Here is a 26,120-nt window from a genome sequence, read left to right as displayed (position 1 = left end):
GTTTCTCTTACTGCTTCTCATTCATGTTGTCCAGTTTCCCTGTAATGCTGGTCATCTATAAGCTGAATGTGATATTTAACTAACTGCTTATGCAAAAATCCTGAAGCCTAAGAAACATATCCTTCAGAGACTTTCATTTGTTTCTGCCATATGGCTGGGGGTACTAGACTAACCCAGGGACTGACATTTTTTTCTGGCCCTCAAGACTCAAAAGTATGATTCACCCTGTAACAGAACTGATTTACCTGCAACTGACTCTTATTTCCAAGCTGCAGCTCTTCAAGGTTTCATCCCAAAGACCAGCATTTTTAAGAGATACCCCACACCTGGTAGGCCCTGAAAGTGAAAGTATCAGTCACTCAGTTGTGTCCTACTCTTTGCAACCCCATGGACTGTAGCACTCCAGGCTACTCTGTCCATGTAATTCTCCAGGTAAGAACACTGGAGTGAATAGCGATTTCCTTTTCCAGGAGCTCTTCCCAATCCAGGGATCGAACCCAGGTCTCCTGCAGTGCAGGCAAATTCTTTACCATCAAGCCACTAGGGAAGCTCAATCTCCATCTTTTGTCCTCTTAGCTCACTGAGACTGTCAAAAATACCACTCAGCCTCTTAACCACTTCTTCAGGATTCACAAAAGCTACTGGGGAAATATAACCTCAAGTGTTAGGCTCATTTCTTTGGGTTTTCATCTTCTGCCAGATCTTGGACCAGGGGTTCCTTCCTACCTCATTAGATCTTCAATGCCCTTAAAAAGTAGAATATTTTATTCTTTCTTGTTGTTCAGTCGCCCGGTTGTGTCCTACTCTTTGTGATCGCACGGACTGCAACATGCCAGGCCTCCCTATCCCTCAGCATCTCCCAGAGTTTGCTCAAGTTCATGTTCATTGTATTGGTGATGCCATGCAGACATCTCATCCTCTGACACCCTCTTCTCCTGCCCTCAATCTTTCCCAGCATCTCGAATTTTTCCAAAGAGTCATCTGTTCACATCAGATGACCAAAATACTGGTGCTTCAGCATCAGTCCTTCCAGTGAATATTCAGGGTTGATCTCCCTTAAGATTGACTAGTTTGATCTCCTTGCTATCCAAGGGACTTTCAGGAGTCTTCTCCAGCACCAGATTTCGATGGCATCAATTCTTTGGCGTTCTCTGCCTTCTTTACGGTACAGCTCTCACAACCATACGTGACCACTGAGAAGACCATAACCTTGACCATACGGACCTTTGTCGGCAGAGTAATGTCTCTGCTTTCCAACACACAGTCTAGGTTTGTCATCACTTTCCTGCCAAGAAGCAGTCATCTTCTGAGTTCATGACTAGTCACCATCCACAGTGATTTAGCAGCCCAAGAAGAAGAAATCTGTCACTACTTCCACCTTCTCCCCTTCTATTTGCTATGCAGTAATGGGTCCAGATGCCATGATCTTGGTTTTTTTAATATTTATTTAAGTGGGCTCTTTCACTCTCCTTCACCCTCATCAAGAGGTTCTTTAATTCCTCTTTTCTTTCTGCTATTAGAGTGGTATCATTCGCACATGAGACTGTTGATGTTCTCCCCCCATCTTGATTCCAGCTTTTAACTCATGTAGCCCAGCATTTCTCATGATGTGCTCAGCATATAGGTTAAACAAACAAGGTGACAGCAAACAGTCCTGTCATACTCCTTTCTAGATCTTAAACCAATCAGTTGTTGCATACAGCGTTCTAACTGTTGCTTCTTGACCTGCACATGGGTTTCTCAGGAGACAGGTAAGATGGTCTAGTATTCTCATCTGTCTAACAGCTGTCTAGTTTGTCATGATCCACAGTCAAAGGCTTTAACATAGTCAATGAAACAGAGATAGATGTTTTCTGAAATCCCCTTGCTTTCTCTTTAATCCAGCAAATGTTGCCACTTTGACCTCTAGTTCCTCTTCCTTTTCTAAACCCAGCCTGGACATCTGGAAGTTCTTGGTTCACGTAATGCTGAAGCTTAGCACGCAATATTTTAAGCATGACCTTACTACCATGGGAGATAAGCGCGACTGTCTAATGGTTAGCACATTCGTTGGCACTACCCTTCTTGGGAACTGGGATGAGGACTGACCATTTCCAGTCCTGTGGCCACTGCTGGGTCTTCCAGATTTGCTGACATAATGAATGCAAAACCTTGATGGCATCATCCTTTAGGGATCTGAATAGTTCTGCTGGAATTTTATTCTTATTTGCTTCTAAAGAAGACTGGTCCTAATTATGTAGCTCATCATTACTAGAGGCAGAAGTCCTACTTTGATTTTATTTGTTTTCTCTATCTTCATTAATACTTTGCTATTTTTTTATACTTTTTTGGTGAGTGCATAAAGACGCAATAACTTTATGAGTGCTAATGATCATACCTTCTATCAAAATATACTGTTAGCACTTTTAAATCACTTTACGTTAAATTCAATTTTATCAGCAATTGACAGTCATAGCTTTCTTTTCTTTACCACCAACACAACAATAAAATTTACAATTTTCACTATTCTCCAAGGATGTATGAAAGTCCTTTTCTTCGCTTTAGTTACCAGATGTCATAGTTACTATTTTTGGAATTTCTTCACTATTGTTTTCTCTTAGTAACAGATGTCATACCTTAAGAAGATGAACAGGGAAGACACATGACTCAAGCCCAACTAGTCTGATACCCAATTAGAAAACTGCTAATGTACAATAGTATGCAAGTTTCAGGTGTATAACACAGTGATTCACAATTTTAAAGGATATATTCCATTTATAGTTATAAAGTATAGGCTATATTGTCTGTATTATGTATCCTTATAGCTTATTTATTTTGCACATAGTGGTATCTCTTATTCTGATACCCTCCTCTTGTCTCCTTTTGCTTCTCCCCACTGATAACCATTAGTTTGTTCTGTATATCTGCAACTGTTTGTTTTTTGTTATAGTCACTGGTCTATTTTACTTTTTAGAATCCACATGTAAGTAATATCATACAGTATTTGTCTCTGTCTGACTTATTTCACTTCAAGTTCATCCATGTTGCTACACATTCATCCATGTTGCTACATAAAACAAAATTTCACATGTTTATGGCTGAGTAATGTTTCATTGTATATAAATCACATCTTCTTCCATTCATATTTGATGGACACTTAGGTTGCTTCCATACTTTGGCAGTTGTAAAGAATGCTGCTATGAACACTGGGGATGCATGTATCTTTTCAAATAAGTGTTTTCAGTTTCATTCAGATAAATATCCTAGAGTAAAACTGCTGGTTCTATTTTTACTTTTTTGAGAAATTGCCTTACTGTTTTCCATAGCAGCCACACCAATTTGCATTCCTTACAACAGTGTAGGTTCCCTTTTCTCCATATCCTTGTGAGTATGTTATTCATGTTTTTTTTATTAGTTTTTATTAGAGTACAGTTGATTTACTATTTGTGTTCTTTTTGATGACAGCCATTCTGACAAGTGTGAGATGATTGTGATTTTAATTTGCATTTCTCTGATAATTAACGTGCCTCTTAGCAATCTGTATATCTTCTTTGGAAAACTGTTTATGCAGACCTTCTGCACACTTTTTAATTAGGTTTCTTTTTTTTTTTATGTTGAGGTGTATGAGCTGTTTATGTATTTTGGATATTAACCCCTTGTTGGTCAGATCATGTGCAAATATTTTCTCCCATTCCATAGGTAGTCTTCTCATTTTGTCAGTTCTTTCACTATGCAAATGCTTTCTGGTTTAACTAGGTCCCATTTGTTTATTTTTATTTCCTTTGCTTTGGAAACAGATCAAAAAAATATTGGTACAATTTACATCAAAGAGTGTTTTGTCTATGTTTTCTTCTAGGAAGTACTGGTCTTACATTTAGGTCTTTAATTCATTTTGAGCTTATTTTAATAAATATATGGTGTTAGAAACTGTTCTAATCTCATTCTTTGACATGTAAGCTGTCCAGTTTTCCCAGCATCACTTATTAAAGAGACTGTCTTTTCTCCATTGTGTATTCTTGCCTCCTCTGTCACAGACTAATGACCAACATGCATGGGTTTATTTCTGAGTTTTCTGTTCTGTTCCATTGATCTAAATGTCTCTTTATGCCAATACCATACTGCTTTGGTTCCTGTATTTTTATAGTATTCTGAAGTCAGGAAGCTTGATCCCTCCAGTTCTGTTCTTTCTCAAGATTTCTTTTGCTAATTAGGATCTTTTGTTTTTCCAAACAAATTTTAGAATTATTCATTCTAGTTCTACGGAAAAATACCCTTCGTGTTTTGATAGGGACTGCAATAAATCTGTAGGCTTCTTTGGACAGTACAGCCATTTTAACAATATTAATTCTTCTAATCCATGAACACAGTATATCTTTTTGTCTGTTTATTTAATCTTCAATTTCTTTCATCAGTGTTACTGTCAAGACTTTTTTACTGTATTCAATTTAGATATTTTAAAATGAAGTAACTATATTTTTTTAATTTCCATAGTATCTTGATAATTTGGACAGTTTTCTTCACATCATGATTTACCAGTTTTAAAGAAACAAACTGCTTTGTGTTACTAAAAAACAAGCCAATTATTTTCTAAACTTCTATTTTTTACAGTTCTTAATAGAGACTTAGGATACTTATATTGATGCTTCTTTTATAATAACCATTTTCAAAGACTCTCAAATGGATTTTTTTTTTTTTTTCTGCTTTTCCATCCTGGAATGATTCATTCAGCTCTAGTATGAGAAAGGGCAAGCATATTGCCCTTGCTTTTCTCTCAACATTCAAGAGAAAAAGTAGCAGAAACTCCTCTACATGCTGAAGCTAAAAGAACAAACTGATATTTAAGTACTTTCCTATGACACTCTAAATACAAAGAAATCAAACAGCTGAGGGATTGAGGAGTTGCTGCATGTAACTCAAAAGATAAGGAGAATGGTACAAGGCTTCTACTCCAAAAACTAGAAAATACTATTGAAAAAAATTAAATAATATCTAAATACCCCAAATTCATGGATTAAATATTGCTAAGATGACAATGCTCCCTAAATTGGTCCATAAACTCAAAGCACTCGCCATTAAAACACAGCTGGCTTTTTGTTGAAAACTGACAAGATGATCCAAAAATTCATACAAAAATTCAAGGGACCCAAAATATTCAAACCAATCTTGGGAAAAAAACAACAAAGTTGGAGAATTCATACTTTCCAATTTCAAAACTTACTACAAACCACAATAATCAATACAGTATGTACTTGCATAAGGACAGAAATATATATCAATCACACCATCAAAAAATAATTTAAAAAAAGATCACAGATCTAAATGTAAAGATTAAAACTCTAAAATCCTTAGGGAAAAAAACAAAGGAGTAAATTTTTGTGATCTTTAATTAGGTAATGGTTTCTAAGATACACCAAAAGCACAGCAAAAAGAAAATAAATTGGATTTCACCAAAATTACAACATTTTATGTTATAAAGGTTACCATCAAGAAGAGGAAAAAGACAACCTACAAAGGAAGAAAATAGTCTGCAAATCATATATATGATAAGGGTTTTGTATCCAGAATATATAAAGAACTCTTACAACTAAATAATAAAAAGACAACCCAATTTAAAACTGGGAATATATGAATAGCCATTTCTCCAAAGAAGATATACAAATGGCCAAAAAGCACATGAAAATATGTTCAATATCATTAGCCACTAAGGAAGTACAAATTAAAACCACAAGCAGATACAACTTTATGTTCACTTGGATACCTATAACCAAAGACAGGTAACAACAAATGTTGGCAAGGAGGAGAAACTGAAATCTTCAAACACTGTTCTTGGGCCAGTAAAACAGTGCAACTACTTTGGAAAATAATTTGGCAGTTCATCAAAATGGTAAACACAGACTTAACACATGACCCAGCAAAAGGCATACACCCAAGAAAATGAAAACATCTCCACACAAAACATATACAAGTGCTCATGTAAGCATTACTCAAAATAACCAAAAGGTAGAAACAAATCAAATTTGCATTAACTGATGAGTATAAATAAAATGAGAAATACCCATACAATGTAATCTTAATTGTAAATAAAAAGGAATCAAGTACTGATACATGCTATAACACAAATTTTTTTAAAAAAATGTGCTAAGTGAAAGACCACTTATTGTGTCATTTTCTTTCATATGAAATGTAGAGAATAATAAAATCTAAACAGACAGTAGATTAGTGATTGTCTAGGGCTGGAGGAAATGGAGCGGGAAGCATTGAAAGGTAAAAAAATACATGATTTCTTTTTAAGGTGATAAAAATGTTCTCAAATTGATTGCGGTGATAGCTGCACAACTTAGAATTTACCAGAAACCATTTAATTGTATATTTTTAAAGGTTCAACTATACACTAAAGGAATTATATCAGAATAGGAGAAGAGATAAGGAAGTGGGGGTTAACATATTCACTGAAATAATTTTTTTTTAAATCTTCCTTAAAAAGATCTTTTTACCAGATTTATTTTACCTTAACAACCATCACACCCAGGTTAGTCTAGCTCTCAACTAAAACAAGCTTTCTTGCCCACTTGCTTCCTCAGTGTGAATTTCTCTATTCAAAATAAGGTACTGTAAAAAAGCTTTATTTTTTTCAACTGTTATCAATCTTAATGATATCAATAAATGAAGGCAAGAAGAAGAGGTAAGCTTGCTCTGGCACAAATTTACTCCTGCCATCTGTTTCCTGTATTAGAAACTTCTTTATCCTATAATTGAGGGACATGACGTAAATACAGTTTTACTGGAACCCAGCCACATGCTGATTGTTTATGAACTGTTTATGGCTACTTCCATGTAACAAATGGTATAGCTTGCAAAGTCGATAATATTTATCGTGCTCTTTAATGAAACCTTTGTAGACCAACGCTCTAAATACTGAGGGTTTCATGTCACATTATACTGTTTCCAGGATAGAACACTTGTCATTCATGAATATAATTTCTATATGTAATCATACTACACTACTGTTATTAAAAATTTCTCTCATAACCCAGTTTATTTGATTCTAGAGTCACCATTGTATCCTAATATAAAGTTAGAAGAGGAGTTCATCAGTTCAGTTCAGTTCAGTCACTCAATCGTGTACAACTCTGTGCGACCCCATGAATTGCAGCATGCCAGGCCTCCCTGTCCATCACCAACTCCCGGAGTTCACTCAGATTCACGTCCATTGAGTCGGTGATGCCATCCAACAATCTCATCCTCTGTCGTCCCCTTCTCCTCCTGCCCCCAATCCCTCCCAGCATCAGAGTCTTTTCCAATGAGTCAACTCTTTCCATGAGGTGGCCAAAGTCTTGGAGTTTCAGCTTTAGCATCAGCATCAGTCCTCCCAAAGAAATTCCAGGACTGATCTCCCTTAGAATGGACTGGTTGGGTCTCCCTGCAGTCTAAGGGACTCTCGAGAGTCTTCTCCAACATCACAATTCAAAAGCATCAATTCTTCGGCACTCAGCTTTCTTCACAGTCCAACTCTCACATCCATACATGACTACTGGAAAAACCACAGCCTTGACTAGACGGACCTTTGTTGGCAAAGTAATGTCTCTGCTTTTGAATATGCCATCTAGGTTGGTCATAACTTTCCTTCCAAGGAGTAAGCGTCTTTTAATTTCATGGCTGCACTCACCATCTGCAGTGATTTTGGAGCCCAACAAAATAAAGTCTGACACTGTTTCCCCTGTTTCTCCATCTATTTCCCATGAAGTGATGGGACCAGATGCCATGAACTTAGTTTTCTGAATGTTGAGCCTTAAGCCAACTTTTTCACTCTCCTCTTTCATTTTCATCAAGAGGCTTTTGAGTTCCTCTTCACTTTCTGCCATAAGGGTGGTGTCATCTGCATATCTGAGGTTATTGATACTTCTTCCAGCAATCTTGATTCCAGCTTGTGCTTCTTCCAGCCAAGCGTTTCTCATGATGTACTCTGCATATAAGTTAAATAAGCAGGTGACAGTATACAGCCTTGATGTACTCCCTTTCCTATTTGGAACCAGTCTGTTGTTCCATGTCCAGCTCTAACTGTTGTTTCCTGACCCGCATATAGGTTTCTCAAGAGGCAGGTCAGGTGGTCTGGTGTCTCAACTCTTTCAGAATTTTCCACAGTTGATTGTGATCCACACAGTCAAAGGCTTTGCCACAGTCAATAAAGCAGAAATAGATGTTTTTCTGGAACTCTCTTGCTTTTTCCATGATCCAGCCAATGTTGGCAATCTGCTCTCTGGTTCCTCTGCCTTTTCTAAAACCAGCTTGAACATCTGGAAGTTCACGGTTCATGTATTGCTGAAGCCTGGCTTAGAGAATTTTGAGCATTACTTTACAAGCATGTGAAATGAGTGCAATTGCAGTAGTTTGAGCATTCTTTGGCATTGCCTTTCTTTGGGATTGGAATGAAAACTGACCTTTTCCAGTCCTGTGGCCACTGCTGAGTTTTCCAAATGTGCTGGCATATTGAGTGCAGCACTTTCACAGCATCATCTTTCAGGATTTGAAATAGCGCAACTGAAATTCCATCACCTCCACTAGCTTTGTTTGTAGTGACACTTTCTAAAGCCCACTTGACTTCACATCCAGGATGTCTGGCTCTAGGCGACTGATCACATCATTGTGATTATCTTGGTCATGAAGATCTTTTTTTTATAGTTCTTCTGTGTATTCTTGCCACCTCTTCTTAATATCTTCTGCTTCTGTTAGGTCCATACCATTTCTGTCCTTTATCGAGCCCAACTTTGCATGAAATGTTCCCTTGGTAGCTCTAATTTTCTTGAAGAGATCTCTAGTCTTTCCCATTCTGTTGTTTTCCTCTATTTCTTTGCATTGATCACTGAGGAAGGCTTTCTTATCTCTCCTTGCTATTCTTTGGAATTCTGCATTCCAAAGAAGGATAGATGCTTCTATCTTTCCTTTTCGCCTCTGCTTTTCTCTTCTCTTCTTTTCACAGCTTTTTGTAAGGCCTCCCCAGACAGCCATTTTGCTTTTTTGCATTTCTTTTCCATGGGGATGTTCTTGATCCCTGTCTCCTGTACAATGCCACAAACCTCATTCCATAGTTCATCAGGCACTCTATCAGATCTAGTCCCTTAAATCTGTTTCTCACTTCCACTGTATAATCATAAGGGATTTGATTTAGGTCATACCTGAATGGTCTAGTGGTTTTCCCTACTTTCTTCAGTTTAAATCTGAATTTGGTAATGAGTTCATGATCTGAGCCACAGTCAGCCCCCCTTCTTATTTTTGCTGACTGTATAGAGCTTCTCCATCTTTGGCTGCAAAGAATATAATCCATCTGATTTCGGTGTTGACCATCTGGTGATGTCCATGTGTAGAGTCTTCTCTTGTGTTGCTGGAAGAGGGTGTTTGCTATGACCAGTGCATTCTCTTGGCAAAACTCTATTAGTCTTTGTCCTGCTTCATTCCGTATTCCAAGGCCAAATTTGCCTGTTACCCTAGGTGTTTCTTGACTTACTTCTTTTGCATTCCAGTCCCCTATAATGAAAAGGACATCTTTTCTGGGTGTTAGTTCTAAAAGGTCTTGTAGGTCTTCATAGAACCATTCAACTTCAGCTTCTTCAGCATTACTGGTTGGGGCATAGACATAGATTACTGTGACATTGAATGGTTTGCCTTGGAAACTAATAGAGATCATTCTGTTGTTTTTGAGATTGCATCCAAGTACTGCATTTTGGACTCTCTTGTTGACCATGATGGCTATTCCATTTCTTCTAAGGGATTCCTGCCCACAATAGTAGATACAGTGGTCATCTGAGTTCATAGGTTCTGTTGTTTCTTTAACATTTTACCCAGAAGCAAACTCCATTCATTTTCATTCAATAAATATTTACTGAGCATCACTATGCACTAGGCATATAGTACTAGACACTAGAAATTTAACCACTAATAAGCCAGAAACTCTCGTCTTCATGGAGTTTATATTCATAAAAGAAAGAAAAATATAAAATGAAACAAAATAGATTTTAAGTATTGAGAAAAACAAAAGGCTAAGACTGAAAATAATGAGAAGCATACTTTTTGATATTTAAATTAGGAAAATCTCTCTAAAGAGATAATCTTTAAAATGAGATCTAAAAGCTAAGTAAGAAATCAAAGAATGAAAAGAAATGCATTCTAGACAGAAGCCAGAAATAACCTAGCATATTCAAGAAGTGAAAGAAAACAAGTATGGCCAGACACAGAAAAAAAGGCAAGATTGGTACAAGATTATATCAGGAAAGTAAAAAAGAGTTCTTTACCTATGATTTTAAAAATATGAACTTATTTTGAAGTGGAGAAGGCATTAAAGGATCTTGAACAGGGATATGACATGATACAACTTACATTTTAAGATCACTTTTCTTACCCCACAGAAAATGGAATTGAGGGGGACATAGGGAGACTAGTTGCAGATCCAGTACAGTATCCAGGGAAAAGATAATAAAAATCGTTTGGTCTCAAAGTGGACTGGAGACAGAAAGTAGACTGACTTGCTAATTAGATATGTGTGGGTAAAAAAAGGGAGTGAGACAAAGAAGGAAATCAGCCCTGAATATTCATTGGAAGGACTGATGTTGAAGTTGAAGCTCCAATACTTTGGCCAAAGAACTGACTCATTTGAAAAGACCCTGATGCTAGGAAAGATTGAGGGCAGGAGGAGAAGGGTACGACAGAGGATGAGATGGTTGGATGGCATCACCAACTCGATGGACATGAGTTTGAGCAAGCTCTGAGAGTTGGTGATGGACAGGGAAGACTGGCATGCTGCAGTCCATGGGGTCACAAAGAGTCAGAAATGACTGAGCCACTGAACTTAACTGAGACAAAGAATGATCTCACTGATTGACACCTGAGAGCTGGATATCTAATGATGTGATTTAGGGGATGGGGTGGGGGGGGGGAGGCAGAAAGTGATAACTCCATTTTGGACAAATAAATTTTGAGATATCTCTAAGATTCTCAAGTGTGGATAATTATAATATCTGGAACTCCAAGGAGAAGTCTAGACTGGAGATATAAATTCAAAATTAAAAAAAGAGAAAGACATTTAAAATCAAACAAATAAATTTCTGATTATCTATTTTTGTCCTAATATTAGAAAAGGTAGCAATAGCTCTCTTTCTTCACTTCTCTTTCAGGAGAAAAAAAAAAGTTGTAATGTTCTAAATGGTAACAGAAAGAAAACAAGGAACTGATAACACTAGTTGCTGCAAAGAGGATAACTGGGTGAATAAAGACAGGTGGGAGAGAAACTTCACTTTTACATAATATCCTTGTATATCTTTTTGCAGTTTTGTAGCATGTAAACATAATAACTATTCAAAAAATTACATAAATTAAGAAGGACCCACCAGAGTCTAGACAGAGCACAAAGGTGAACATATAGATGAAAAGGTAAAAGCCTTAGTACCTACTGAAGTTACAAATGAAACTCCCTATTACAAGTCCAAAGTAATCAAAATTTCAAAAGATTTATGAATTAGAAATGACTCTGAGTTCAACAATCCAATCCCTCTCACTTCACAGGCAGGAACATGAACAGAAATACATACTACCTATAATCAAGAATGCCATATGTCACACTATGATTTCAGTAGCTTAAAATGCAAAATACTCATCATCAACATCATTCTCTACCCAACACCACATGTCCAAATGTATCATGAAACTAAGTGCTCAAGCATCCTAGTTTGAACCATCATATACTATCCCCTCAGTTATCTAAGTCCTCAACCTGCTGCTTAAGCTAATCTGTTAAACAAAGAATGCTAAAAATCTTAAAAATAACTGTTAACTTTTCAAAATATACTTTTAAATCTGAAATTGGATGCCTTGGTTCTAACTTGGTAAACAAAACTGAACTCTGTTTTGCTAAATGATTAAAAAAACATTCCAGTAACATTAAGAACACTGCAGTGTTAAAGTATGCAAATTATTAACCAAATGGCTGGCATTTATAGGGCATATGTTAGTATAGGCCCAGCACTATGCTGTATACTTTAGATATCTTATTTAATTTGCTCCCTAACCCCATGAGACAAAGATTATTCCTATTTCACATGTCATAAGAAAAAGACATCTAATAACGGTTAATTTCCTAAAATTACATATATAGGAATCATGACAGTCATGACTCTAAAATCAGTATTCTTTTTATCACACCAACAGATTTCAGACTTTCTGGTTTCAAGACCACATTAAATTGTTTAAAAATTTTCCTTACTAATTTTAAAATTATAATAAACTCATTACATGCTAATATAAATTTTTTATGAAAAACATAATTGCAATTTTCCAAAACAATAAAAAAAGATGAGTGGTACAATTTTAAATTCTTTAATTAAAAATTAAAGTATATTAAATGTTTGACTTAATAGGAAACAGCTGGGTTTTTATAACTAAATCCAGATTCAGATGACATGCAATTAAAATAAAAGAGGAACATTTTAATAGCCTTTTTAAATAATTAAGTGTATTCTTCGATACAACACCAAAACTTATTAAGTGTTTATTTCTTAATGGACTGTTGCCATGTGAAATCTAAAACCATATCGATAAATTTTTTTTTGTGACACACCAGAATTCATTGGTTTCACTTGCACTCTGAATGAATCTCATGATTCTGTAACATAATGGACTGATCAGTCTAAAAAATACTGGTTAACTGAGTCATTCAGATCTTCCATATGTCAACACATTTCACTATACAAAAATTTTTAAATCACATTTAGTAATATTACCAACATGGCCAAAACAGTCTTTAAATACTAAGAAACTGTCAAGCTTAGAGTGACAAAGACAAGTGTTTTAAATTCTTTCATCTCAAATTGAACTTATTCCATTGGCAGCAAAGACTACCAATTGTTTTCCTTGAGGTCCCAGGTTTACTTTTCCAGTTTCCAGGAAATGCATCCCAAATATCCAAATTGGAATAACCATAATTTGCGTGTAAGCTGTTTTTTCAAATAAAAAGTGTTTCATGATTAAAGCAGCCAGTTTGGCTTACAACTCAAAATGCACAGATGTTTTCCCTTATTTTCTCTTCAGTATGTAGCAGAAAAGCATGCATAATCCACATAATGTCTTAAAGAATATAAAAAGCATGTACTCAAGATTAATACTTTAAAAATTAACAATTTCTACAGCTTCGGCAAAGACATTGTGAAATTGGCTTCCCCACCCCCGCCTCACTTCAAGTACAGCCAGAGAATGATACAATGACTACTAGCAGTTCAGTGCCTTAATTCATGCTAACATTCCAACAATTTTACCCACCACTGCTTTTGTACCATCAGTGAAAATGTCACTGCAGTGAAAAAAAGGCAAACAATGACTTTGTATTATTACAAAAATAGTTCTGACTTCATGTACCCCCTAACCAGGGAGCAAAACAGGAAATTATATGTTGGGACGATCCCCTGGAGAAGTGAATGGCAACCCACTCCAGTATTCTTCCCTCGAGAATCCCATGGACAGAGGAGGCCGGCATGGGGTCTCAATGAGTCAGAAACGACTGAGTGACTAACACAGACACACACACACAACCAACAAAGCTCCAGCTTCCACAGATAACTTCAACTCTCATCCAAGCAAGCAATAAAAAGGGAGAATTTTTATATTTTCTCTCATGAATGGTACTTTACTACTGAAATTCACACACGTATATTACATTTCACATATCATCAACTCTTAACCAGCTCTACCTTCTCATTATTTCCAGTTACCCCATTTATTACAATGGCATGTTAAACTGATCCATGCCCATCCAAGTTTCTTTTCTGCTTCATATAGCAGCCAGAGAGGGACTTTTAAAATCAGATCATGTTACCTGGCTGCTCAAAATCCTCAAATCACTTCCTATGTTGAGTGAAGTAAAAGCAATGAATGGTCTACAAAAAGTCCTGCATGCTTACATCTCCCACCTCCACATCTCAAAATTTCCCACCTCCTACCACTCTCTGCCTGGTTCCGGTCATACCTGCCTTCTTCCTATTCCTTGAACATGGTACCTTTCTTTATATTTGCAATTCTCTGCCTGAAATTCTTTTCTTCTAGAAAATAGCTCCCTAATTTTAAGTAACTGCTCTAATTTTTCTCATCCCTGATGTCTTCCCAGACCCTAATCTCCCCTCCCTATACTGCCAGCACTCTCTATCCTCTATATACTCTATTTTACTTTATTTTACTCTATAATATTTATCATTATGTTGTTGCTGTGTCAGTTGCTCAGTTGTGTCCAACTCTTTGTGACCCCATGGACTGTAACCCACAGTCTGTAACTGTAACCCACACAGACTGTAACCCACTCCATGGCTCCTTTGTCCATAGAGTTCTCCAGGCAAGAATACTGGAGTGGGTAGCCCTTACCTTCTCCAAGGGATCTTCCCGACCCAGGAATTGATCCTGGGTCTCCTGCAATGCAGGCAGATTCTTTACCATCTGAGACGCCAAAGAATATTACCATAGGTTTATTAGTTTGTTTCCTATTTGTCTTGCCCCATTAGAATGTAAGCTACCTGAGAGCAGAGACTTTGTTCATTTTGTTCACTGCTCTAAGTAACCCCAGAACCTAAAACACTGTTTATCACATTATCAGGAGCTCAGTATATTTATTGGTTAAATGAAGGAATGAATGAACCAAAATAATGGGGGGGGGGGAATATAAAGAACCATTAGCAAGCAAGCTAAGTTGCTTCAGTCGTGTCTGACTCTTTGTGACCCCAAGGACCCACCGGGCTCCTCTGTCCATGAGATTCTCCAGGAAAGAATACTGGAGTGGGTTGCCATGCCCTCCTCCAGGGGATCTTCCCATGAAGAACCATCAGAATAGCATTAAAATCTGTTTTTATTCTCAAAAAAAGCATTTTAGCCAGGACAATGCACATGATTCTCTATGAAAGCCAACCAATGTCCAAAAGGATGGGCAACATAGCACTGGTGGCTTTATAGAATTCAGCACTATGCTGATTAAGAGAGGATGAATTAACAAACCTGACAGATATCTATACCCAAGAATCCAAATGCATTTTGTTGTTGTTGTTCATATACCTGGAAGGTATATGAAGTTACTGTAAACTGGAATATACCACTAACCTGAAATTGAATTTAACATGTATTTAGTTGGAGAAGACTCTTGAGAGTCCCCTGGACTGCAGGAGATCCAACCAGTCCATTCTAAAGGAGATCAGTCCTGGGTGTTCTTTGGAAGGAATGATGCTGAAGCTGAAACTCCAGTACTTTGGCCACCTCATGCGAAGAGTTGACTCATTGGAAAAGACTCTGATGCTGGGAGGGATTGGGGGCAGGAGGAGAAGGGGACGACAGAGGATGAGATGGCTGGATAGCATCACTGACTCGATGGACGTGAGTTTGAGTGAACTCTGGGAGTTGGTGATGGACAGGGAGGCCTGGCGTGCTGCAATTCATGGGGTCGCAAAGAGTCAGACACGACTGAGCGACTGAACTGAACTGGGGTGCTTAACTTTATCTATTGCTTCCCTCAGAAGATTTATCTAGTGAACTCTTTTTAAAGTATATTTATTCCTTCAGATTTTTCCTTCTTTTGGATCTCAACTAAAAGATAAAAAAGTAGGAAAGACAGAAACAACTGAAAAATATATGCAGAAAAACAAAATCCAAATTAGAAACACCCCAAAACAAACAAAAGTGATGACAGTATATAACAGGTATGAACCGAGTTATACCAGTAGTAGACTAAAGATGACTTACAGGGGAGAGACAAATAAACCTAACCTTGTAGCAAACTGATAGGCAGTATAAATTCAAGTATCAGATAAAACCTCAATTGAATGAAGCTCTATCTGAACCTCAAAAACTCGAGTGTCCTCTGCTGAAAGGTACATCATAGCAAATGTGAGAACAAGGTATTTATATTAATCGCTACTACTATGATATGAGCCTTCAACATTATGTTCAAGTACAGTCTCCCATATAAGAAAATAATGCCCCAAGAGATAGATATTATTATATCTATTATATCTATATTATATATACATTATATAGATATAAATATAATATAGATATAATATAGATATATCTATATAATATATCTACTATATCTATATTATATCTATTATTATATCTACTTATTTCAGCAGTTAAATAAATAGTATAATTACATAAAATCCAGTTTGTAGAGAAGCATGGTCTCAAACTCAGATCTGATACATAAAAAATGCCCTCTAGTTTTGCAGACAGAGAAAGCAATGGCAACCCACTCCAGTACTCTTGCCTGGAAAATCCCATGGACGGAGGAGCCTGGTAGGCTGCAGTCCAGGGGGTCGCGAAGAGTTGGACACAACTGAGCGACTTCATTTTCACTTTTCATGCACTGGAGAAGGAAACGGCAACCCACTCCAGTGTTCTTGCCTGGAGAATCCCAGGGACGGGGGGAGCCTGGTGGGCTGACGTCTATGGGGTCGCACAGAGTCAGACACGACTGAAGTGACTTAGCAGCAGCAGCAGTTTTGCAGACAATCTTTGGGATATCAACAAGACTAACAGGCTCAAAAACAGATGAAACGCAACCAACCACAGAGTTAAACCTCACATATCCTGGTAACGAACAGCATTCGTAATCTTTAAACAGAAAAGAGATCATTTCTCTTTTTCCTACACTCATTTGACACGCTTCTGTCTTGCTCTAAAACTGACCTTCCATCTCTCTCCAGATAAAACAGATGACATATGAATATGAAAAGGAATATATTCTCTGCTCAACCCCCAACCAATTTTTGAGAAACTACACTCATTTTCTAGAACACAAAGCATCCTGACAATTACCTTGTACTCTTTAGATTCCTTTGACTTAAGAACGTCATTAATTTGGAACCAACATGCTCAGTTCTCCAGTAAGTCCTTCCGAATTGTCCTGCCTCATTGCTGATGCCCAGGACACATCATCATCAGTAACTGCTCATTTCTGCTTCCTTTTTTGCCAAGTTGGAAGGTCAGACCTTCCTACTTCTACCGTAGTTCAGTGAAAGTAGGTCTCCAGAAGATGTGTTCATATTCCAGTTTTAAGCAACAGTTCACATTCTACAATGCTAATGATGAGGGTGTTGGGAAGCATAGTCATTTAACCCCAGGACAGTCCTATCTGGTCGGAGATATACACACAGGAAAGGTGAAAGGAGGAAGGTCATATTTATATAATCATCGAGATTAATCAACTCCACAGATCAGTGGAGTGACAGATTTCACAGCCAAATCAGCCTCATAAGCAGTGTCAGTGCTGAAAACTTTAATGGATTATCTTGGGCTTCCAGAAACCACTTTTTTTAATCTGAGGAAAAATGAGGCATGTCTTCCAAAAAACAAAATTCAGAAAAGACTATGAAAAATGAGAACCAATACAAAACCACTAGTGTTCATTTAAAGATGTGCCTCTTGACTAAAATTGCTCACCTGAGACTTCAAGATTTTTTTTTTCCCATGCAAAGTTTCTCCTTATAGTCCCCTCTTCTCAAACAAACAACGTATTGTGCATCACCCCTCAGGAATGTTAGGGACCAAAAACAGAGAATAGTATCAAAAGGAAGATCAATTTATATAGAATAAGCCAGAATAAACATATTGCATGGGCACCAAACAGATTATCCTATTGCCTCCATATTCAAGTGTACATTTTTAAACTTTCTGAATGTAAGATATTTTAAAATTTCTGTCTGAAGAAATTTGCCAGCCACCAGACACAAGTTGACCGTTTCTTTATCACTTCACTGAGTCACTTGCATTGGTAGGAATAGTCTCAAAATGAACTTTATCTTGAATTTGAAATCTCTAATCACTATGTAAAACAGCTTCAAGAAGATGACAACTCAGTAAAAAATGAAAATTAACTGTGTATAGAGAAAATGGCTTTTCCCATGCCAGATAATGTAATTAAAGGCAGTACAAACTGCCAAATCTCTCAGAATAGATCAAAATTTTTCCATATCTAGGAAAGGATGGTTTAAGCAATTCATAGATCAAGGATATTCATCACTTTAACACCTAAAAGCTTTTGACTAGTTTCCAAGATAAGGTGCTTAACTTCCAAAGATATTTAACTCAATTAAGGGAAAAAAAAAAATTACAAGTTTAACAAATAGGAAATGCAGTCAAAATCAAGAAAGTCTTCTATAAACTTCAAAATCATTCTCAGTTCTAAAGAAGAAATAAAAATCATTACCACCAACTGTTAAAAAAAAAAAAAAAACCCGCACGTTAACATGATGCTTTCTTTAAATACCAATGGCAAAAAAAAAGTCAGAAAAATCTTTACACTCAATGTGAAAAAAACTTAGATTTAAACTTTAATCCTATACTTAAAAAAAAGTAGCATAAAGCTAAAGATACACTAATGACATAGAGTTGAATCAATTTTAGTTATGTTTAATTTATCTTTTTCCCCACTCAACAAAACTGTTATTAAATATACCATGAGTCAAAATAATTGCTATTTCTGAACACAGTATATAGATGATATTATGACTGTTACTGTATTTAACTATATTTCAAGCAATATATTTGGATCCAAATACAATATTCCCCAGTATAACTGATGGCTCAGAAAAAGCAATTCAGACTAAACTAACATTTTTACACACACACACACACACAAAAAGCTCTATCCCTGCCCCTATTCAATTTGACAATAACTTATAAATACACACACACACACACACACACACACCCCCAAAGGAAGTGTTTCAATTCCAAGATCACTAAAACTGAAAGAGCTAATGAATAGTGAGCTAAACAGTGACCAAATTAGAATCCAATAACGGGTGTCACAGTGGTAAATCTGCCTGTCAATGCATGAGAGGCAACAGATGCAGGTTCAATCCCTGGGTTGAAAAGATCCCCTGAAGTAGGAAATGAAAACACACTCCAGTATTCTTGCCTGGAAAATTCTGTGGACAGAGGAGCCTGGAGGGCTACAGTCCATGGGGTCACAAAAAGTCAGACACAGATGACCATGCACTATCTACTATCTGTAGAATTCAATAAGCTTTCAAGGTAGATAGAATAAAGGATCAAGACTAACAAGATAAATATTAGTAAATGTAAAGTTCTGTTTTGAGGTTTTAAAAAAAAGCACAAGAAGAGATTAGACTAGGAAGACAATCACTTGGGAATCAACATCATTTTTAAAAATCCACATATTATTTCACTGTATTATTTAATGTGTGCTCTTTAGTAATCCACATTACTGAATGTGTATCACTTAGAGCAATAAATATAATCTCTTTGTCTCTGTTTATGAGGCTACTATAACTTCAACACAAGGTTGGTTCTTTCCATCTTCAAAGCAAAGACTAAGCAACTAGAGAGTCACTAAAAGATGAGTAAGATCTTCATTTACTTATTTAATACGGTTTTATAGTATTCACTATGTTTCAGGGACCATTCTTAGCACTTTGTAAATCATGTCCTATGAAGAATGGATACAGAAGTTAGGAATGCTTAACCTGAAGACAGGAAGAACACGATAGCTCTTGCTTGTAAAGTATCTAAACGGCTATCATGTGGACAAGGCAGTGCATTTATCTGTGCCACTACATGAAAAAGAAAAATAACAAACAATAGTGAGAGATCGGGGCTGTACAGGAAATCTCTGAGAGCTGTTTAATAGCATTATCTTTCCATACGTACTAAATGAGAAAATATATATCAAAGAACTTTGCCATAAAATGCCACACACACATTATTAAAACTGACTTCTTTGCAAACTAGTGGGTCCTGATTAACAGAAAATTTACAGAGATTGATCATGGGCTTTGAAGCCTTCACTGTTAGTTCAGTTCTCCCTTTTGGAACTTATACTAAGGATGCAACTTTGGCAAAGTTTCCTTGTGCCTCAAGGCTTCAGTTTCCTCCTTTAAAACAAGAATAAAACTATCTGCTTTGCAGGGTTAGCATAGTGCTGACATGTTCGAGAAACTATGATCATGATCATCATCATCATTATATTATGGAAGGAATGTCAAGTGAACATACAACTATGTCCTATGATGTGGTTTAATTGTATGGCTCTGCTATGCACCTGAATGAGTAGATGACTCTGCTATGTATTTATCATGTTTTAACAATCCAAATATAATACATAGCTTGTTTTTTGTTGGGCAACTTAAAATACCTTTATCTTCTGTAATTTGAAAGGGAAAATATTCCAAAAAAACGAAATATCCAGGTTAGTAAACTCAGAAGAGTAAAAGTAATGTAAACATAGTAGGGAAATTATGCAGCTATAAGCAAAAAGATTGAAGAAGTAGCATATTAAACAGAAATGGGTTTCCCAGGAGGCTCAGTGATAAAGAATCTACCTGTGGAGCGAGGAACACAGGTTTGATCCCTGGGTTGGAAAGATCCCCTCGAGAAGGAAATGGCAACCCACTCTAGTATTCTTGCCTGGAAAATCAAATGGATAGAGGAGCCGGTGGGTTACAGTCCATGGGGTCACAAAGAGTTGGACATGACTTAGCAACTAAACAAGAACAACGTTAAATAGAAGCTACTCTTTCTAGGAGTCTTCACTGAAGGAGATGAGAATGTATCCATATACTGCAGAAAACAACAATTACAGTTTCCACTAGTACATGAAACACTGGTTATATTCATGAAAAACGTCAACAATGTCATTGTTGGTAGGAATGTAAATTGGTGCAGCCATTAAGAACCGTAGGGAGGGTCTTTAAAAAACTAGAGTTAACAGAGGATCCAACAATCCCACTCCTGGGCATATATCCAGAAAAGACAAACACTAATTTGAAGATAAATGCACCCCAAAGTTCACAGCAGCATAATTTACAATAACCAAGACATGGAAATAATTTAAATGTCCATGGATAGATACATGAATAAAGAAGATGTGATATATATGGTATAAATGGAATGTTACTAAGCCATAAAAAAGACTGAAATAATGCCATTTGCAGCAACATAGATGACCCTAGAGATTATCAGTCTAAGTGAAGTAAGTCAGAGAAAGACAAGTATCTTAAGACAGCACTTATATGGGGAATCTAAAAAAGTAAATGTCGCTCAGTTGTGTCGGACTCTTTGCGACCCCATAGACTGTAGCCTACCAGGTTCCTCCGTCCATGGGATTTTCCAGGTAAGAATACTGGAGTGGGTTGCCACTTCCTTCTCCAGGAGATCCTTCCAACCCAGGGATCGAACCCAGGTGTCCCACTTTGTAGGCAGACGCTTTACCATCTGAGCCACCAGGGAAGTTCATATAGACAATGGAATATTACTAAGCCATAAAAAAGACTGAAATAATGCCATTTGCAGCAACATAGATGACCCTAGAGATTATCAGTCTAAGTGAAGTAAGTCAGAGAAAGACAAGTATCTTAAGACAGCACTTGTATGGGGAATCTAAAAAAGTAATATGCACCTCCCCAGTAATCCAGCGACTAAGAATCCACCTGTCAGTGCAGAGAACATGGACTTGATCCCTGGTCCAGGAAGATTCTACATTCCTCAGGGCAACTAAGCCTGTGTATCACAACTATTGAGCCAGTGCTCTACAGCCTGTACTCCATAACAAAAGAAGCCACTACAATGAGAAGCCTAGGCACAGCAATGAAGACCTAGTGCAGCCAAAAATTAATGAATTCAAATAAATAAAAAGTGATACAAATGAACTTACTGACAAAACAAATAGACTCACAGACATTAAAAAAATGTATGATTACCAAAGGGGAAATGGGGGGTAAAAACTGGGATAAACAGATGCACACTACTACATATGAAACAGGTAACAAGAACCTACTGTATAGCACTTTCCCCTGATGCTGGGAAAGACTGAAGGCAGGAGAAAGGGATGACAGAGGATAAGATGGTTGGATGGCATCACCAACTCGATGGACATGAGTTTGAGCAAGCTCCATGAGTTGGTGATGGACAGGGAAGCCTGGCATACTACAGTCCACGGGGTCGCAGAGTCGGACACGACTGAACTAAACTGAACTGTACAGCACAGGGAACTATATTCAATATCTTGTAATAACCTAAAACAGGAAACAATCTGAAAAAAATCTAAAATACATGTGTGTGTGTGTGTATATATATATATATATAAAACTGAATCACTCGAATCACTCTGTTGTACACCTGAAACACTGTAAGTCAACTATACTTCAATAAAAAAAAAAGGGCAGCTAAGTACAATGCAAGCATTTAGTATATCAAAATGATTTTTAAAAAGAATTTCAGTAGGCTATGGAAAAGAGTTTAAAGGTATTTAGGATTCTAATTACTCTGAGCAGAATTTGTACTTTAACAAACCAGCTCTCATCTGCTAGATGACAGATATGCAAGCTCAATAATTCTGCAATTCAGTACCTTCTGTGATCAATCAAAAAAATCAGTTCTAACATCATACTATCATACTTAGTCAGTCATAGTCATCTCTCGTTTCTTTCAAAGGGAATCATCCCTCAAAAACAAAGTTTCAACTTTTTTCAGGTATATTTGTAGTGGAACCCTTAAATGGCAATATTTTTAATGCAATGGCCATAAGATAAACCTTTTATATAGCTACTATGAAGATCAAATCTGAAAAACATTCTAAACACTCAAAGCTACACTAGATCTCCCACTAAAAACCGTTTCCCAAACGGTTAAAATGTAATTACTATCAACAAACAATATGATGCTGTTGCAACAATAGTAATTAAATAAACTTAAGAATGAAAACCTGGGTGCAACTTTTAGGAACATTTGGGGGGGTTGATTTTTAATAAATGACAGTAATATTACAATATTATAAATTCAGAATACAAATGCAGTTGTCAGAGAATTATACAAACAGTGGAAATCTTACTCTTTTTTTTTAACCTCAGTTTTTGCCCTAATTGTAGATAAGAAGCCTAGAGTCCAATGGAATTCAGGAAGCTTATTCAACAGGCATGTATTTCATTAATATGTTATACTATTTCAGCACAGAATTGAGTGTGTTCTAATTGAGTGTATACAATTCTCATGTTCGGTTAAAAGCGAACTATTAACAATATTTGCCAAGTACCCAGTTTAAAATGGCCTATTTGTCAAATGCTGAAAATATCAGTGTTTACATTAGCTTTATTTCACTGTGGCTTAAATCACAGTAAAATAAAGTCAATCATATTATGACAGTCAACTGATAATCACATTATCACAGTCAACTCAATCATATTATGTTTTTAGAAGAAACCGAAAAAAATCAGCTAATAAAGCAAAAAATAAAAATACAGTCCTTGAATAACAAATGACACTACATGTTGTTATGTAGGAAATAAGGAAGTTACTATGAAAAGTCATAGTACTATTTTATCACAGGTCATCAAGTAATGTTTTAATTACTATCAGCAATTACCTATGTGAAATAAGTATAAAACTCTAAGCTCTGCTTCAACAAAATCTTAGCCACTTGGAAGTCACTACTTGCTCTAGGTATCAAATGCCAACAAATTGGTACTGTTGCTTTCAGAAATCAAAACACTTGCAAAAGTGTAAACACTTTGTATCAAACTAAGCTTCCTAAAAGCAGAAGGAAAAAGAAAGAAACAAGACAGCCTAATGGCGTGTAGAAATCATAACCAGTTGCAGCCAGGTTGGGGTCTGTACCTGGACAATAAAGGGAGGTGGACAATTTATATGTTCAAAATTCAAGATCCCAAGGGTGGAGAGGGGGCAGAAAAAGAAGATACAATTCAATAAACAAGGATGACGACCAGGCTTGATGAGAGGCAGTCTAAAATTTCTTATTGTCAAGAATCAACTAAAGCCCTGACTCAAAGATAAAACAGCTTCTAATAGTTTGAAGAAGGCAAGGAAGAAACATTCCTTTGCACCCACAAGAACAAATCCCCAGACCACTGGCATGCTATTACATGATTTACGAGCATTTGGCTCGGACGATGGGCAAAGGAGAGGAAAGAAGAGTCCGATAGAAGCCTCGGATGTATAGAAACCTAGGATTTGAGAGGCCTGAGGAGGCGCAGGCTCTAGGAAGGAAAGGTGGACGGGGCGAGCACTCCTCACCGTGATTATCTTTCTGCCCGATATTGTGCGTGCGGATGAGAGAGGACAGTCTCCTCACATCCCCCTTGAAGACGCACTCGTGCACCGGATAGTGTGCAGGGCAACCGCCTCCACCTGCGACGACAGCAATGGGGCTGGTGCCCGCTAAAAGCGCCGGGGACTGGGAGATGGGAGTCGCGGAGGAATTGTGCAGCGGCGCGGCCGGGGGGCCGGGGGGATTGGAGGAGGCCGGGGCTGTCTTCAGCTGTAGCCGGTGGTGATGGTTACTGAAGATCTTATGACAGGCTCTACCGCTCTTGCCGCTGCCGCCTATGCCAAGCCTGCCGCCTGTAAAGGTGCCGCCGAGGGCAGCCGCCGCTTCCTCATCCCCAGGTTCCAGCAGGTCCCCCTCTTCTTTGCTGGGCTTGTGGTCCCTCCGCAATGAGCGGATCTTCTCCCCGGTCATCGCCGCCACGGGCAGAGAGGGAATCCAGGCGGCTCACCGCTGGCGACGAAGCTGGCGCTGCGGCGGCACAAGGCGATTAGAGCGGTGGCCAGGATACTCCAGCGCAGCATGAACTCCCAGAGCGCCCCCGAGCCCGGGCCAAACGCATCTCCCGGAGGAAGAAGAGCCGGCTCTCGCCTAGGCACGAAGGGACGCGCGCTCGCTTGGGGGAGCTACAGCTCAAGTGCCCACGACACTAGGATTCCCGTCCCCACCGCCGCAGCCGCCGCCACTGCCTCAATCCGAAAAACAGGGCACGGCCATCTTCCCCTGGCTTCTCTCGCGAGAACTCCCCCGGGAGGGAAGAGAAAGGAAACACCGCGATAAGTGAGCTGCCTGCTCCCGCCCTCGCACGTTCTATTCCCAGAGTTGCTGGACGCCGGCGCCTACGAGGCAGCGGGTTTCGGCCCCCAGCTGGAGTCTCTGAACCAAAAGAGGAGATCCAGCATTACCGATGGCTGCGCTTCTTGTGGGAAGTCTGCAACCTGAGCCTGCGTTTGAGATATTGGATGCACCTTATAAACAGTGACTTAAACCCTGCGACCTCCAGGCTTCCCGGAGATGAGTGCTGACTGACACCCAGGCACACAGGATATGATGTCACTAACATGCACGGGTCACTCATTCAATAAGCATTTGTTAAGAATCTACTTCGTGCCATACATTGTGTTAGTGTGTGTATGTGTCATTAGAGGAGGAAAAATAGTCAAGCACTTGAGCACAAGATATAACTGCGAATGAAGTGGATGCAAAGAGTTGGGATGAACGGGAAAAAAAGGTGGGGAGGAGAGGCAAATTTTAGTGCTGAAGTGTCAAATCACCACAAAAGTTTAGAAACTGACCTTGGAAAACAGGCTATTCAGCAGACAGAGAGGGTAGGTCACTCAAATATTTGTTGGATGAATGAATTTCGGGCAAGCGTCAGAGTTAAATCATGAGGAGTGCATCTTGATGACAAACAATACTAGTGTAACTGAAATATCACTGGACTAATTCATGGCCAACCTTGACCTAGTGGCAAATTCTAAAAGACATAAATCTCACTTTGACAAAATAACTAAAGCTGTTGGGAACTGTAGGGGAGAGGAGTCAGCAATGTCCTAAATTTTACTTTATCTCTCCAAGGTACCATTTACCCTGACAGCTGCTTCTCTCAGCTTAAACCAACTTTATCACTACTTCCATAACACCCCCAAACCCCACCAAAAGTAACTCCTACATCTTACAGTATGTGAAACAGAAGAATCAAAATTATATGAGATAATGTCCATCTAGTCAAGGCTACGGTTTTTCCAGTAGTCATGTATGGATGTGAGAGTTGAACTAAAAAGAAAGCTGAGCATAGAAGAATTGATGTTTTTGAACTGTGGTGTTGGAGAAGAGAGTACCTTGGACTGAAGGGAGATCCAACCAGTCCATCCTAAAGGAAATCAATCCTGAATATTCATTGGAAGGACTGATGTTGAAGCTGAAACTCCAATACTTTGGCCACCTGATTCAAAGAGCTGACTCATTTGAAAAGACCCTGATGCTGGGAAAGACTGAAGGCGGGAGAAGAAGGGGACAACAGAGGATGAGATGGCTGGATGGCATC

At 38.0% G+C, this 26,120-nt stretch overlaps 1 protein-coding gene across 1 annotated transcript in view; it reads right to left on the bottom strand.

The window, feature by feature from the left end:
* Window positions 1-24,818, bottom strand: part of ANKRD13C (ankyrin repeat domain 13C) — a 91,645-nt gene extending 66,827 nt beyond the window's left edge. The window contains exon 1 of the mRNA XM_040232577.1: window positions 24,043-24,818. Coding sequence (XP_040088511.1) covers window positions 24,043-24,487 — 445 coding nt within the window. The 5' untranslated portion in view covers window positions 24,488-24,818. The remainder of the gene's footprint in view (window positions 1-24,042) is intronic.
* Window positions 24,819-26,120: the final 1,302 nt, after the last annotated feature.

Source organism: Oryx dammah, unplaced genomic scaffold, assembly GCF_014754425.2.
Source record: "Oryx dammah isolate SB20612 unplaced genomic scaffold, SCBI_Odam_1.1 HiC_scaffold_28, whole genome shotgun sequence".
NCBI lineage: Eukaryota > Metazoa > Chordata > Mammalia > Artiodactyla > Bovidae > Oryx > Oryx dammah.
This window is presented reverse-complemented; position numbering and strand designations above follow the sequence as displayed.